General features: G+C 36.8%; 1 protein-coding gene across 2 annotated transcripts in view; it reads right to left on the bottom strand.

The window, feature by feature from the left end:
• ARID2 (AT-rich interaction domain 2) overlaps positions 1-12217 on the bottom strand; it is a 159591-nt gene that overhangs the window by 36103 nt on the left and 111271 nt on the right. Inside the window, exons 13-16 of one of the 2 annotated variants that reach the window (XM_087855791.1) lie at positions 11238-11372; positions 10194-10390; positions 7142-10005; positions 4530-4643 (exon numbers count right to left, since the gene is read on the bottom strand). In XM_087855791.1, the coding sequence (XP_087711917.1) occupies positions 4530-4643; positions 7142-10005; positions 10194-10390; positions 11238-11372 (3310 nt within the window). The remainder of the gene's footprint in view (positions 1-4529; positions 4644-7141; positions 10006-10193; positions 10391-11237; positions 11373-12217) is intronic. The other variant, XM_045801219.2, reaches the window with a different exon arrangement.

Below are 12217 nucleotides of genomic sequence, written 5' to 3'. Positions count from 1 at the left end.
AGCCATAATAATTAGAAACAAAGACAAAACACTATAAGGCTAGAGCATAAAAATGAAAAAAAGGAGCATAAAATGCTGAAAAAAGTCTGGAAATGTGAAGTCATGAGAGTTTTGGAGTTCCAAGTTCTAAGGAAAAAAAATCTACTTTTGGGATGTGATTGAAGTTGTTTCCATAATAGGATCCCACCCTTAAGATTTTACAATATGATCAGTGAGAAAACATATACATGCATATACATGCATGAAAAACAGGTGTCACAGATAGGATGTGGACTTTCCAGCTTGACACATCAGTATTCAAACTTTCAATTTGCCTTTTAAACTAGTTATGTGACCTTGGGCAACCTATTTAACCTCTGTGATCCTCAGTCTCTTTATCTATAAACTGTGAAGTAATGAAATCTAATGCAAGGAATGGTGGGAAGACTAGAGAATCTATAGATGAAGAGCCTAGTTCTATATTCTCAACAAATGGCAACAGTTACTATTATTATTATGCTAGAAGTCCAAATAGAAAAGTCCAAATAGAGAATGGAAACCATACTTTGGAGGGAAGGTAACAAGTTTGCTTTGGGGACAGTGAGAGATCAACTACAACAAATGGCTATTAATAGAAGTTAATGCTGGAAACCCGGATTTGACAATCATTCACCTGGGAATTCTTACAGCCATAAAAACTGATGCTGAGAAAGCAGACAGAAAAAAAAAAAAAAGGATCAGAGACAAAAGAATGGAAGGTAACATCAGAGTTAGTCTATTTATCAAAAGAATTACTCAAATTGCTTCCCTGAAATGAAAATATTGCAATAAAAATCTAGGAAAACCTAATAAGGGGGAGTAACCAAGAGGATCAGTTTCAGCCAAATACAAATATTAAAGAGTAACAAGCTACAAATATTCCAGAATTTTAATTAAAAGGTAAATTTGCCAGAAGCCTCAAATTCCCTCAGAATGAACCTTCTGGTTCCCTATATTATTATTGTTTAAATTAGGTATTTTATTGAATATCTTGTCATATATTTGTAGATTAAGTTTATTTTTACTTTCATAAGTACTAACAAATCTTTATCCTATTTTTTTTTTCCATTGTGGAACTCTTATTTGGTGTCACACAGAAAATTTAAAAAGGAATCACAAGGTATTTTGACCCCAAATGTGAATGAGGGATGCGGCAAGGATGACTGAAATTAATCTAAACTGTTAAATTAAGAATGAATAAAGACACATTAACCAAATGCAACGTGTAAAAACTTGTGGATCTTAATTCGAACGAGTTGTTTAAAAAAAAACACCACACAAACCAGTTTGTTTTTAAAAGACAACTAGAGAATAATTAACTGGGTGTCAGATAATATTAAACACATTACTATTTCTGTTAGATGTGATTTGGCATTGGAGAGAGAGATACATCTACAGAGTTAAAAGTACTTAACTATTAGAGAAATAGATTCTGAATTATATATTGGCAAAATGAAATAATGTTTGATATTTGTTTTAAAGAACTCCAAGAAAAAGAATGATAGAAAAAAAAAAAGAACAGATGAAACTAAAAAGGCAAAATGGTAAAAATATTTTAAGCTAGGTGATAGATACATGAAGACTTACTGGCTCTTTTGTATATGAAAAATTTTACAGTAAAAAGTAAACAAATGACAAAAAGAATTAAATAGATCTAAATATATCACTGAAACAGAAAGAAGTAAAGTATTTAAAAAAAAAAGATTTTATTTATTTGAGAGCAAGAGAGATAGTGAGAGAGAGCACGTACAGGGGATAGGGAGAGGGAGAAGGAGAAGCAGGCTCCCCGCTGAGCAGGGAGCCCTTAGTGGGGCTTGATCCCAGGACCCTAGGATCATGACCTGAGCCAAAGGCAGATGCTTAACCAACTCAGCCACCCAAACACCCCAAGAATTAAAGTACTTATAGAATATAAACCAAATGAGAAATTCCAAGACTCATATTTCCTTTGACAGTAGGGGTGAATATTTTTAGGTTTCCTCTTGTTATTAAAAAATTATACATTCCTGGGGTGCCTGTGTGGCTCAGTCAGTTAAGCATTCTATTCTTGATTTGGGCTCAAGTCATGTCTCAGGGTCGTGAGATCCAACCCAGCAATGGGCTCTGCACTCATCGCAGAGTCTGCTTAAAAGACTCACTCTCCTTCTCCCTCTGCCCCTCCCCCCTATAAAAAAATAAATAAAAATTAATTAATTAATAAAAAGAATTAGGTCTTTTACATGACAGTGCAAAATATATTTCTTTTAGGATGTATAAGTTTACTTTTTCTTAACCTTATTATTTACTATGAATTGCTAGATCATTAGCTATAACCCTAACTCAAGTGTAAATGTAAAAGTAGGTTTCAAAGTCAAAGTTTTTGGAACGATCATTCTTGATGAATATTCTCTATTACCTACTGTATTGAGGAAGAGCTACCTTTTTTATATTACAGGTTCTTTTTCCCCCCAAATCAAAGCCACAAATCCAGCAGTGAGTGACCAGAAAAGTAAAATTACACAAAAGGTACAAAACAACTAACTATGTGATTTATTCTGCAATGTAAAATTAACTAAAACAGTTAATGTAGCAGTTTTATTACTTATCTTTTTATTAAAAAAAGAAATTTTAACCTTGATTTCTTCTATCATCTTTTCAAGAGTAAATTATGGCTAAAAATTCTAGATTACAGTGATAATATTTTTTTTTAAAGATTTTATTTATTTATTCGACAGAGACAGAGACAGCCAGCAAGAGAGGGAACACAAGCAGGGGGAGTGGGAAAGGAAGAAGCAGGCTCATAGCGGAGGAGCCTGATGTGGGGCTCGATCCCATAACGCCGGGATCACGCCCTGAGCCGAAGGCAGACGCTTAACCGCTGTGCCACCCAGGCGCCCCAGTGATAATATTTTTTTAAGATTTATTTATTTATTTAAGAGACAGAGAGAGAAACTGCACAAGTGGAGGGAGGAATCCTCAAGCAGACTCCTTGCTGAGCATAGAGCCTTATTTATTTAAGAGACAGAGAGAGAAACTGCACAAGGGAGGGAGAGAATCCTCAAGCAGACTCCTTGCTGAGCATAGAGCCTCGAGATCATGACCTGAGCTGAAATCAAGAGTCAGATGCTTAACCAACTGAGCCACTCAGAAGTCCCAGAATGATATTTTCTGATACAAGACTTGGGATTTGAGGCTTTTAAACCTTGACGTTCTTAATACGAAACTTTAAAAACCTTAAAAAGATGAAAACTTCAACACTTCAATCTGTGTTAGAAAGATACAAATTCATAATAGATTCTCAAAATAAATTCTTTTTAGGTAATAATGAAACCCTGTGTTCAATTCTAGCTACAGATTTTGAAAGCCACTTATAAAATGGAACTGACTGAGATAAGTAGGATGATGAAAGACACCCTGACACCTAAGATCTAACTGAAGGAACTGAGAAAGTATATTCTAAAACATAGGCAAGTAAGGAGAGATACTCTGAAGTAGTTGTAAAGAATAAAAATTAGATTTACTCTAAATGTGATATAAAAGTGATTATGCTTATGGAACAGAATTAAGACAATTATAGAAATCACTGGAAAAGAGGTCTTTGTGAGTGTGGGAAAGTAACTTCAATTCTTAAAAATGAGAGTTTGGAACAAGATAATATCTGAGATTCTTTCTGCTCTAACATTACCTCATGTTCTTAAACTACAAGTTTTTTTACTCTTACGAAGTATAAACCTAGATAATCAATACCTACCAAGAATGGCTTATAAGGACACATTGAAAAGCAAACAGTAATGTCTTTCTTAGTTTTTACAATGTGCTACTACTCTACAAATCTAAGCAGTAGTACTGTTAAAATATTGAAATGATAATTCCCGTGGCTCTTGCTAAAATGATCTTGGCTATGACTAAATGCTGCCCCCTTGAGGCTACAGACTGCTTTCTGATGGGTTGAATAACTTCAAGCTCTTTACCAAAGAAAGGAAGGGACCAGGAAGATACCAAAATTCAGTGTCACACAGAATATCAGCAATGATTCCTACGTGAAAGACATGGAACTGAGGAAACACAAATATGAAACACCTTAAATAAATACATCCTTAAGTAAACTATTTTTATATATAAGAATTTAGCATGTCTTTAGATCATGGGATTAACAGCTATTCTGTTCAACATGTGTTTTACATGCTCCTGAAAAAGGCAAATCTTTAGGTAAATATTTATAATTATTTTATTTTTTATGTGCCAATCTAGTTTTATGCCTCCAGAATATACCAATTCATGAATAGTTATCCTATAGCTTGCAATTACAAGATTGAAATAGGTACAATTTCTTTTGGATTTATATGAACTATCCAGCTAAATACCACTTAAACACAAAATCTGTGGTTATATCATTTACTTTCACAGATCTTTCTCCTTTTCTGTTGCTAATTTTTTTCTGTAATGAAATTAATATAGCTGATTAATGGGAGTGAAAGGGAACAAAACTGAGAAAAGAAACATGAAATAACAACGGTAGTAGGAAGGATTACCTGTTGGCCATTCTCAGCAGGGACACTTCCCTGCAGTCTTTCCAGCCCTGAACATTCTGAAAGTCTGAAAGTCCTTCCTTGGGGTCCAGGACCCTCCTTAACATCCCCAGACCCCTTGAAACAATGGTAGAAATAACAAGGTTTGGCTGAAAAATCACATTTAAATCCTCTATTTCATCTACCCCTTTAAGGTACCAATTCAATAGTGAATAAAATGGTGTCAAACTAAGGTCTTTATAAAAGAAATCTGAAGAACCTGGGCAACAATGGAAATGGTTTTCTATTAGGAGGTTATTAAGAAGGCCAACAGCTGACCCTTCAAAGGAAATTTATGATCCCATCTTGAACAGTTAGTCTTTTTTAGCCTTTATAGGTATTTTATTCCCATATATGAAGGTCAAATACAGCTGTACTATTATTGAGTGCCTAACTATATAGCAGTCACCATGCTAAGTGTTACACATAAGAATCCCAGTTTTTAATTCTTACTCTCATAGACACCATGCATGCTCTTTTTCCTTGCAAAGTTTTAAATTTCTACATGCCAACCAAACACTAATTTTAAAAATAAAGAATGTAGCCATTTAAAATAAACTATATTCTTCGGGAGAATATATATAAAAGAAAACATTTTTCATATTAGGAATAAAATGTAGTAATTTTATGCTCGAATTAGACACATATATGTCCAATGTGTAAATAAAAAAGTTTTAGCATTAGTGTCCTAAAATTATAATTTAATGCTACTCACATTCTGTAATGTAATAGTTCAAATAACCAATATGTTATATATAAAAGGGCTTTCTAGAACTTTTCAACGAAATCTTTTAAAATAGTGGAGAAATGGGTTAAGAGTACGAATCTTTATTTCAGACACACACCCCAGTGGTTCAGTCTTAGAACCACTTCACATTAGTTGGTGACCGTGGGTGAGTTATTTTGCTGCTTGGAGCTTCATCTCTAAAACAGTAATAACAACTTTTACCTCACAGAGTTACTTTAAGGATTAAATGAGAAAATGCTTTAGTACCAAGTTCCTAACACAAGTCCTAGTCTTAACAAGTATTATTGTTGGTTCCTTGTTACTTAAGTATCATCACTGAATATAATCACACTGGAAGATTAAGGACAACAAAAAAATGAGGGTTGATAATTCCACAGTAATGGAGTTTTTCTCTCATTTGGCTTAATCTATTATAACTATTTAGGATTATAAGAAAATCTGAGAAGAAAAACAGAGTCAGGAACATAATTAAGATGAATTGAGAAATTATAAATGTAGGAAAAATATAAAAATCAACTTACTGAATGCTTACTTTTTGCCAGACACTGTAATACTTTAAATTTTTTTACTGTGTTTAATAAATGAAAAACTCAACTTGTAGCAGTTTGAGTAAAATTGCTTTAGTATTTTTCGCTAAAACTCAGTACTAATTATTGCTCTGTACACATCACCTAAAGAATACTCAACCTATTTAGGTACCTTGCAATAAAAATAAATCCAAGCAATACAGTACTAGCATATGAATTAAAATCTCATTATGCCCCCTGACAGCACTGTCCAGTGTTATCCACTCACATGAAAAAAGTTGAACATCAGTGGATGAACTGTTCTGAAGCAAGGGATTCTTTGTTCTTTCATCTTTCATTTTGCTGCCCCCTCCACCCCCAGATTTGGTACTAATGCCAACAATGACCATAGATCTGCTGTAAACACCAAAAGCACAGAGAAGAAACCCAAGTCAGAAGAGTTCTAGCAGAGCTGGCAATAGTCACAGAAAGTTCTGGCTATGTAGTATTTAGGGAAGAGAATGAAAGAAAAAGTCATCCAGGAAATACGGTTAAATACAACTGTTAAGCAAATCCCTAGTTTCAGTGGAAACAGCATACAAGATGGACCTTAAAAATCTTTACAGGCAGAATGAACCCTCAATTCAGTAGCGCTAATCCTAGAAAACATTTTTATTTACTACAGGGTACAAAAGAGATTGGATAGATTATTAAAGAGGAGATAACAGAAACATGACAGTAGGGTAAAGGAGTAAGAAACACAAAAGCAAGAATATCAGAATAGATGAAAGAACTGAAATTATAATACTTTTTAAAGAATAAAGGCAACTAAGTCAATATATAAATATAACAAGAAAACACCTGCTAAAGTACGTATGGGATTCATCTTTTTTACAAAAGAATGGTGAAAAGAGCCACAAAAACATACTCATGTCAAAATCAAATATAGAACCACCCTTTTGAAGTGCTCTTAGTGTATCCGCTCCCCCAAGGAGACCAAGGAGACTAACTTACATTTAAAAAATTCTCCAAAAGACGCCAGATTAGCAAGTGCTCCTCTATCTTGGGTCTACAAAATTACTAATTTGGGTCTATAACAAAATTTAAAAGATTCTTTAAGCAACATGCTCAAGTTAACAATTGAGAACTGTTTAAAATTACAAAGAACACTGAAAAAGAGGAGCAGGGGAGCCTGAGTACATTGATGAGCTGCCACAATTACCTTTTCAAGATGAGACAGAGAACAAGAGGGCACATTCCCCTACAATCCTATTTACAAGTGAGAAATTTTCAAGAGAAAGGTTGATAGTAGAACGACTTACCTGTGGGACCACATTCTGTACGTACGGTGGTGGATGCTGCTGCTTTTGCTGAACAGCACTTTCTATTGCTACTTTAGCTACAGTGCTTGGATCTGCTCCTGCTGGCACGGCAACCATTGTTGCACTGCAGCCAGCATTGTTGGGGTCACTGATTGTAACAATTCTAACTCCTACTTTATTTGGAATTCCTGTGACTGTTTCCCTATCGTTATCCTCTGCCGGCCTCTTTACAGTTTTGCATTCTGCTGTGCCATTTGTAGACCGAACGTCAGATGATAGGGCAGGAGAATGGGACACTCTTGATCCTGAGTGGGGAACTGCTATGATTTGATGCCCCTGTATGACAGAGGTTGTAGAATGTGGTGAGACAACTACACTTGGGCGTTGCTGAGGCACGTCTGAATTTAAACTTGAAGCTAGAGGTCCATTAGGCAAGTCAGTACCACTAAACTGCTGTGTTGCCACATTAGGAGCCTCCTGTATACTGCTCACAGATGGTGAACCACCCAAAGTTAATATAGGTCCATTAGAAATTCTTTCTAGTTGATCACCTTTGGCAGTATCTTGCTGAGTGGCATCTAAAGTCCCTTGTGGTTCCATCGGAGATATCTCACCATTTCCTACATGATTGGAAGTTTTGTGATTTGGAATGTTTTTGCTTAAATGAGAACCATCTCCCTTATCAAAATCACAGATTCCATTAACTAGAGGTTTTTTCAAATCACTTTTGATATCCGGCATATCCATTTGTTCTGAGTTCTGTTTTCCAGATGTTCCATTCTCACCTAATTCTAATGATGGCCCATTACTGATTAGTGAGCACTGATTAGCCTCACTTTGAATTTTCCCTGAGTTTGAAGGAGGTAGACTTGAGTCACTGTACTTTCTCCCATTTAAAAGACTTCCCACCTGCATTTCATTTTCCTTTGCATCCCCATTGCTGGTGTTCGTGGTTCCTCGTCGGCAGGATGGGTTCTCCATGACTTCAATTTTACGTTCATGAACATGTAAACCTGTTGCTTCTTTTGCTTCCTCCTCCTTTTGGCAAATTATCTTATCACCTTTGAATGGGGGAGTAGCAGTAGTACAGGATGATTGTCCAGCTGGAGATGTCTGAGTGGCTGGAAGCGTTTGCACCTGAAGTCCAACTCCTGCCTGCGTCCCACTCATGGTAATTCCTGCTGGAGCAATGAGCTGAGTTGCATTTCCCTGACTGACAGTTGCAGTTGCAAAACTTGTATTTGGCACAACTGTTATGGTTACCTGGTTGCCAGAAGTCCCTTGGAAAATGGTTGCTGGGCTGTTCGAAATCAGTGGGCCTGGCAATATTTGTAAGTTCGAGATGGGCACAGTTTGCACTCCCCCTGTGGGTGGCATTGCACTTTGGACCAACTGAACATTTTGCTGCCCAACCAATAGCTGCTGAGCTGAAGATTGCCCCTGCACTCCAAAACCTGCTGCTTGGTTATTGGCTACCTGGTATACCACCTGGGGGCTAGGAGCTCTTGCATTATTAGGAGGAGGAATCTGTGGAGCTGGGAGAATTAGCTTACCACCTGGTGTCGAAGGACCACGCTTTGGAAGCAGCAGCTGTTTTATCAGACTTGACTCACCAGAAGCAGGCTGACCAACGCCTGCATTCGCCTGCTGTGGCTGAACTTGCATCTGTACTTGTTGGGGCTGCTGAACCTGTACTTGTACCTGTTGTGGTGAGGGTGCTGGTGAATGCTGCTGCTGTTGCTGCCTTTTCACAGATAGCATCTGACTGACAGTAGGAGGTGGTCCCTGTGACTGAGGGGTGGAAGAAGATGACATGGCAGTGGGGACTTGGTTATTAGTAGCTGGGACAGGTGATGGTGAGGAAGATGGAGTTATGTTTGGTTGCCCAGTTAGCTGAACTGTCTGACCAGCTGGAAGAGCTGCTGGATTAGCAAGAACAATTTGGTGAATGGCTGGTGCATAAGTTTGACCTTGTTGAGCTGGCTGGCTTACAATCACTACACTTTGTTGGGTTGGCTGCTGTGGTTGCTGAATGGGCTGTTGTACCACTGTTGATGAAACTTGCTGAGAAGGGAGAGGTTTTGGTGCAATGTTCTGAAATCCTACCCTTGAGGGTTGTGGACTTGGGACACCAGCAATGGTAACCATTTGTCCCGTAGCTACCTGAAAATTCTGCACGGACGTTGCTGAGACAATATTGGATGCAGAAGTTGTCACATACTGTGAAGGTGCTATGATAACAGTGTCTTGCGGCTGACTACCAGCTGATGTCTGTTGAGATGAAGTTTGCACAGGTTGGGGTGATGTGGTGATTAACTGTTGACCCTGTGAAACTGTAGAAGTACATGCTGGTATGTTCTGTACTCTGCCAAATATATGACTCTGGGGGACAGCTTGCTGAATTACTGTAACAGGAGTGCCGGAAGGTATCTGTCCTGGTACCACTGTGTGTAATGGAGACTGTTGTGGAATTACAGATGGATGATGAAGCAATGTCTGGGAATTTACAACTGTAACAGGTTGTGGCCCTGTACTGTGATTCTGAACCACAGAACTCTGAGCAGCTCCTCCTCCCACAGCAATGCTAACAGGAACTGCTGTCTGGGATATAGAATTCTGGATTACTGTAGCCTTAACAACTTCACACGGAATTGGAGCTTTATTTTGAATGACAGTCACTGGAGCATTTTGCTGCTGGTGGGTATGAACTGCAGGATTTGGTGGAATTCTTGAAACAGTCTGTGCCACAGTATGAACGCCTTGTACTGGAAAAGACATTTGTGTTGCAGTCAAATTTGAAGATTGGTTGGTAACAGAAGTCCTCTGAAAATGGTTTCCTACAGTTTGTGGTCCATGAGGGATTCCTGAAAATGGGAGGGAAAAGTCAAAATTCATAATGAAATTACTGAAAAGCTGTGTGTAGGCATTGTATTAGTTAATACAAGAAAAAATTGTTTTAAGAAATTAAAATCAAACAACTTTGCATCATGTGAATATGATAGAAGTAACAGAATAAGCAAAATAGTAATACCTAAAACTCAAAAATTAATACCTGCAGGTGAAGGACTTGGAGATACATCAGGGACAGAATCAACACGAACAACAGGAGTAGAAACTGGTTGCTGCTGATAGTACATCTGAATGGGAAGTGGTATAGCCCTCCGTTTTACTCCTACTACGTGAATATGTGCCTGCCCGTTGCTACTGGAATCCTCCACTCTCTTCACTGTATGATTTGGAAAGACCGTTCTGTAAAGTACACACATACTTAGTTTTCTTAAGTAGCACACGCGCAAAAAAACAGACTTCTAACAATGTTTACATGAACAGCAGTAGTATATTTACTACTACTAATATACGAACCAGTATGATTCATATAGTTATATTCTGCAAGGGTGGGAAGCAAAGAAAAAATATGAAAGATCAGTTCTCCAATTCTTAAAATCATTATTTATTAACATTGTTGGGTTTTAAATACTTCTATACCCTATATAATTAACAAAATCCCTGCATCTAGGTAGTGTCTATTTTATGAACTTTTGCAAAATATCAAAAGCCTCAATATTTGAAGAGTATTATAGACTATTATTCAAGATTAAAAAGGGCAAAAGTCATGTCTTTAAGATTTTCAAGTGGGTAGAAAAAAGTTTCTCCCTTCTCTTTCTTTGATAAGCCACACAAGGTTCAAACACAAACACCGGGTTTAATTTCCAAAATCCCCTTGTATTTAAATTTCTATCTTACTACAACCTAGCCAATATGAAATTTCAAGTAGTAGAAATATCTAAAACTAGGGGCGCCTGGGTGGCACAGCAGTTAAGCGTCTGCCTTCAGCTCAGGGCGTGATCCCGGCATTATGGGATCGAGCCCCACATCAGGCTCCTCCGCTATGAGCCTGCTTCTTCCTCTCCCACTCCCCCTGCTTGTGTTCCCTCTCTCGCTGGCTGTCTCTATCTCTGTCAAATAAATAAATAAAATCTTTAAAAAAAAAAAAAATCTAAAACTAGATAGATGGTTGGTATTTTCTCTAAAGAGCAAGAGATGTTCTAGGTCATATAAATTAACTATGTTTGAAGTTAACAACTATGCATCCTACCTAAGACATTTATAAAATCCAGTTGAAGTTAGGATTCCACCACGAGCTAATTTACTGCACGTTGAGAGGTACTCAGAATACATTTCTGCTCGAGAGACAGAACAATCTGGATTTACTTCAAAATGAGCATTTAGCCTGAAAAGGAGAAAAATAAATGGCATTATGCAAGATATTATAGAACAGTTCATATTTAAATACAGTAAAACCATTTGAAGGCAATGTATTGTAAAATAATATTTATGCCTGTTAACCAAATTTCACTATCTCGTGTTATTAGCAAAAATACACGCTAGGTTTTAGACTGATGAAGCCAAATAAAAGGAGATTAACTATTTAATATTTATTTTAGTATAAAAAAAGCATTAACAACAAATATAAAAACTGTGTTCACACCCGTGAGAACAGGGTTGGTCTGTTGGCAACAAATATTCTACAACAAGTTTTATTCAATCAATATCTACTCAATTTCCTGTCCTGCAATAATTAAAATGTAACAGAAATTCCCAGTAATGAGCTATTTCCATTGGAGATGTGGAAAATGGAAGAAAAACTGAACTAAAATTAAACTTTTGTTGTCTCTTGGATCAAATTCCTTAAGGAAAAAAAAGTTACCTAAGCTTTCAACTACTCCTTAAGACAATCATACTTGTCCCATGCTTCACATTTCCATTCCCCCATTTCAGAAACTTCTATTCCTAATGCATTACAAATTAATTCAAACTTCAGTATGTCTTTTTTATAAAGTGACTTCCATCTGTATATAAGTTAGGACTGGAGGCCAAATTATCTTCACAGGATTCTTTTCTAGGACTTACTATACATATAACAATCCAACTTATAGCTGTTTATATAAGCTGAATCAAGTAATACTTTTGATAAAATAATTTTAAAATGATTTTCTCCACCTTCCTCACTAGAACTGGCAGAAATGTGCAAATGGGATTTAGAAGACCAAATCTAAACCTAACGCACACACATTT

This window comes from Ursus americanus, chromosome 25, assembly GCF_024610735.1.
Source record: "Ursus americanus isolate L20-20 chromosome 25, mUrsAme1.1.p, whole genome shotgun sequence".
Classification (NCBI taxonomy): domain Eukaryota; kingdom Metazoa; phylum Chordata; class Mammalia; order Carnivora; family Ursidae; genus Ursus; species Ursus americanus.
This window is presented reverse-complemented; position numbering and strand designations above follow the sequence as displayed.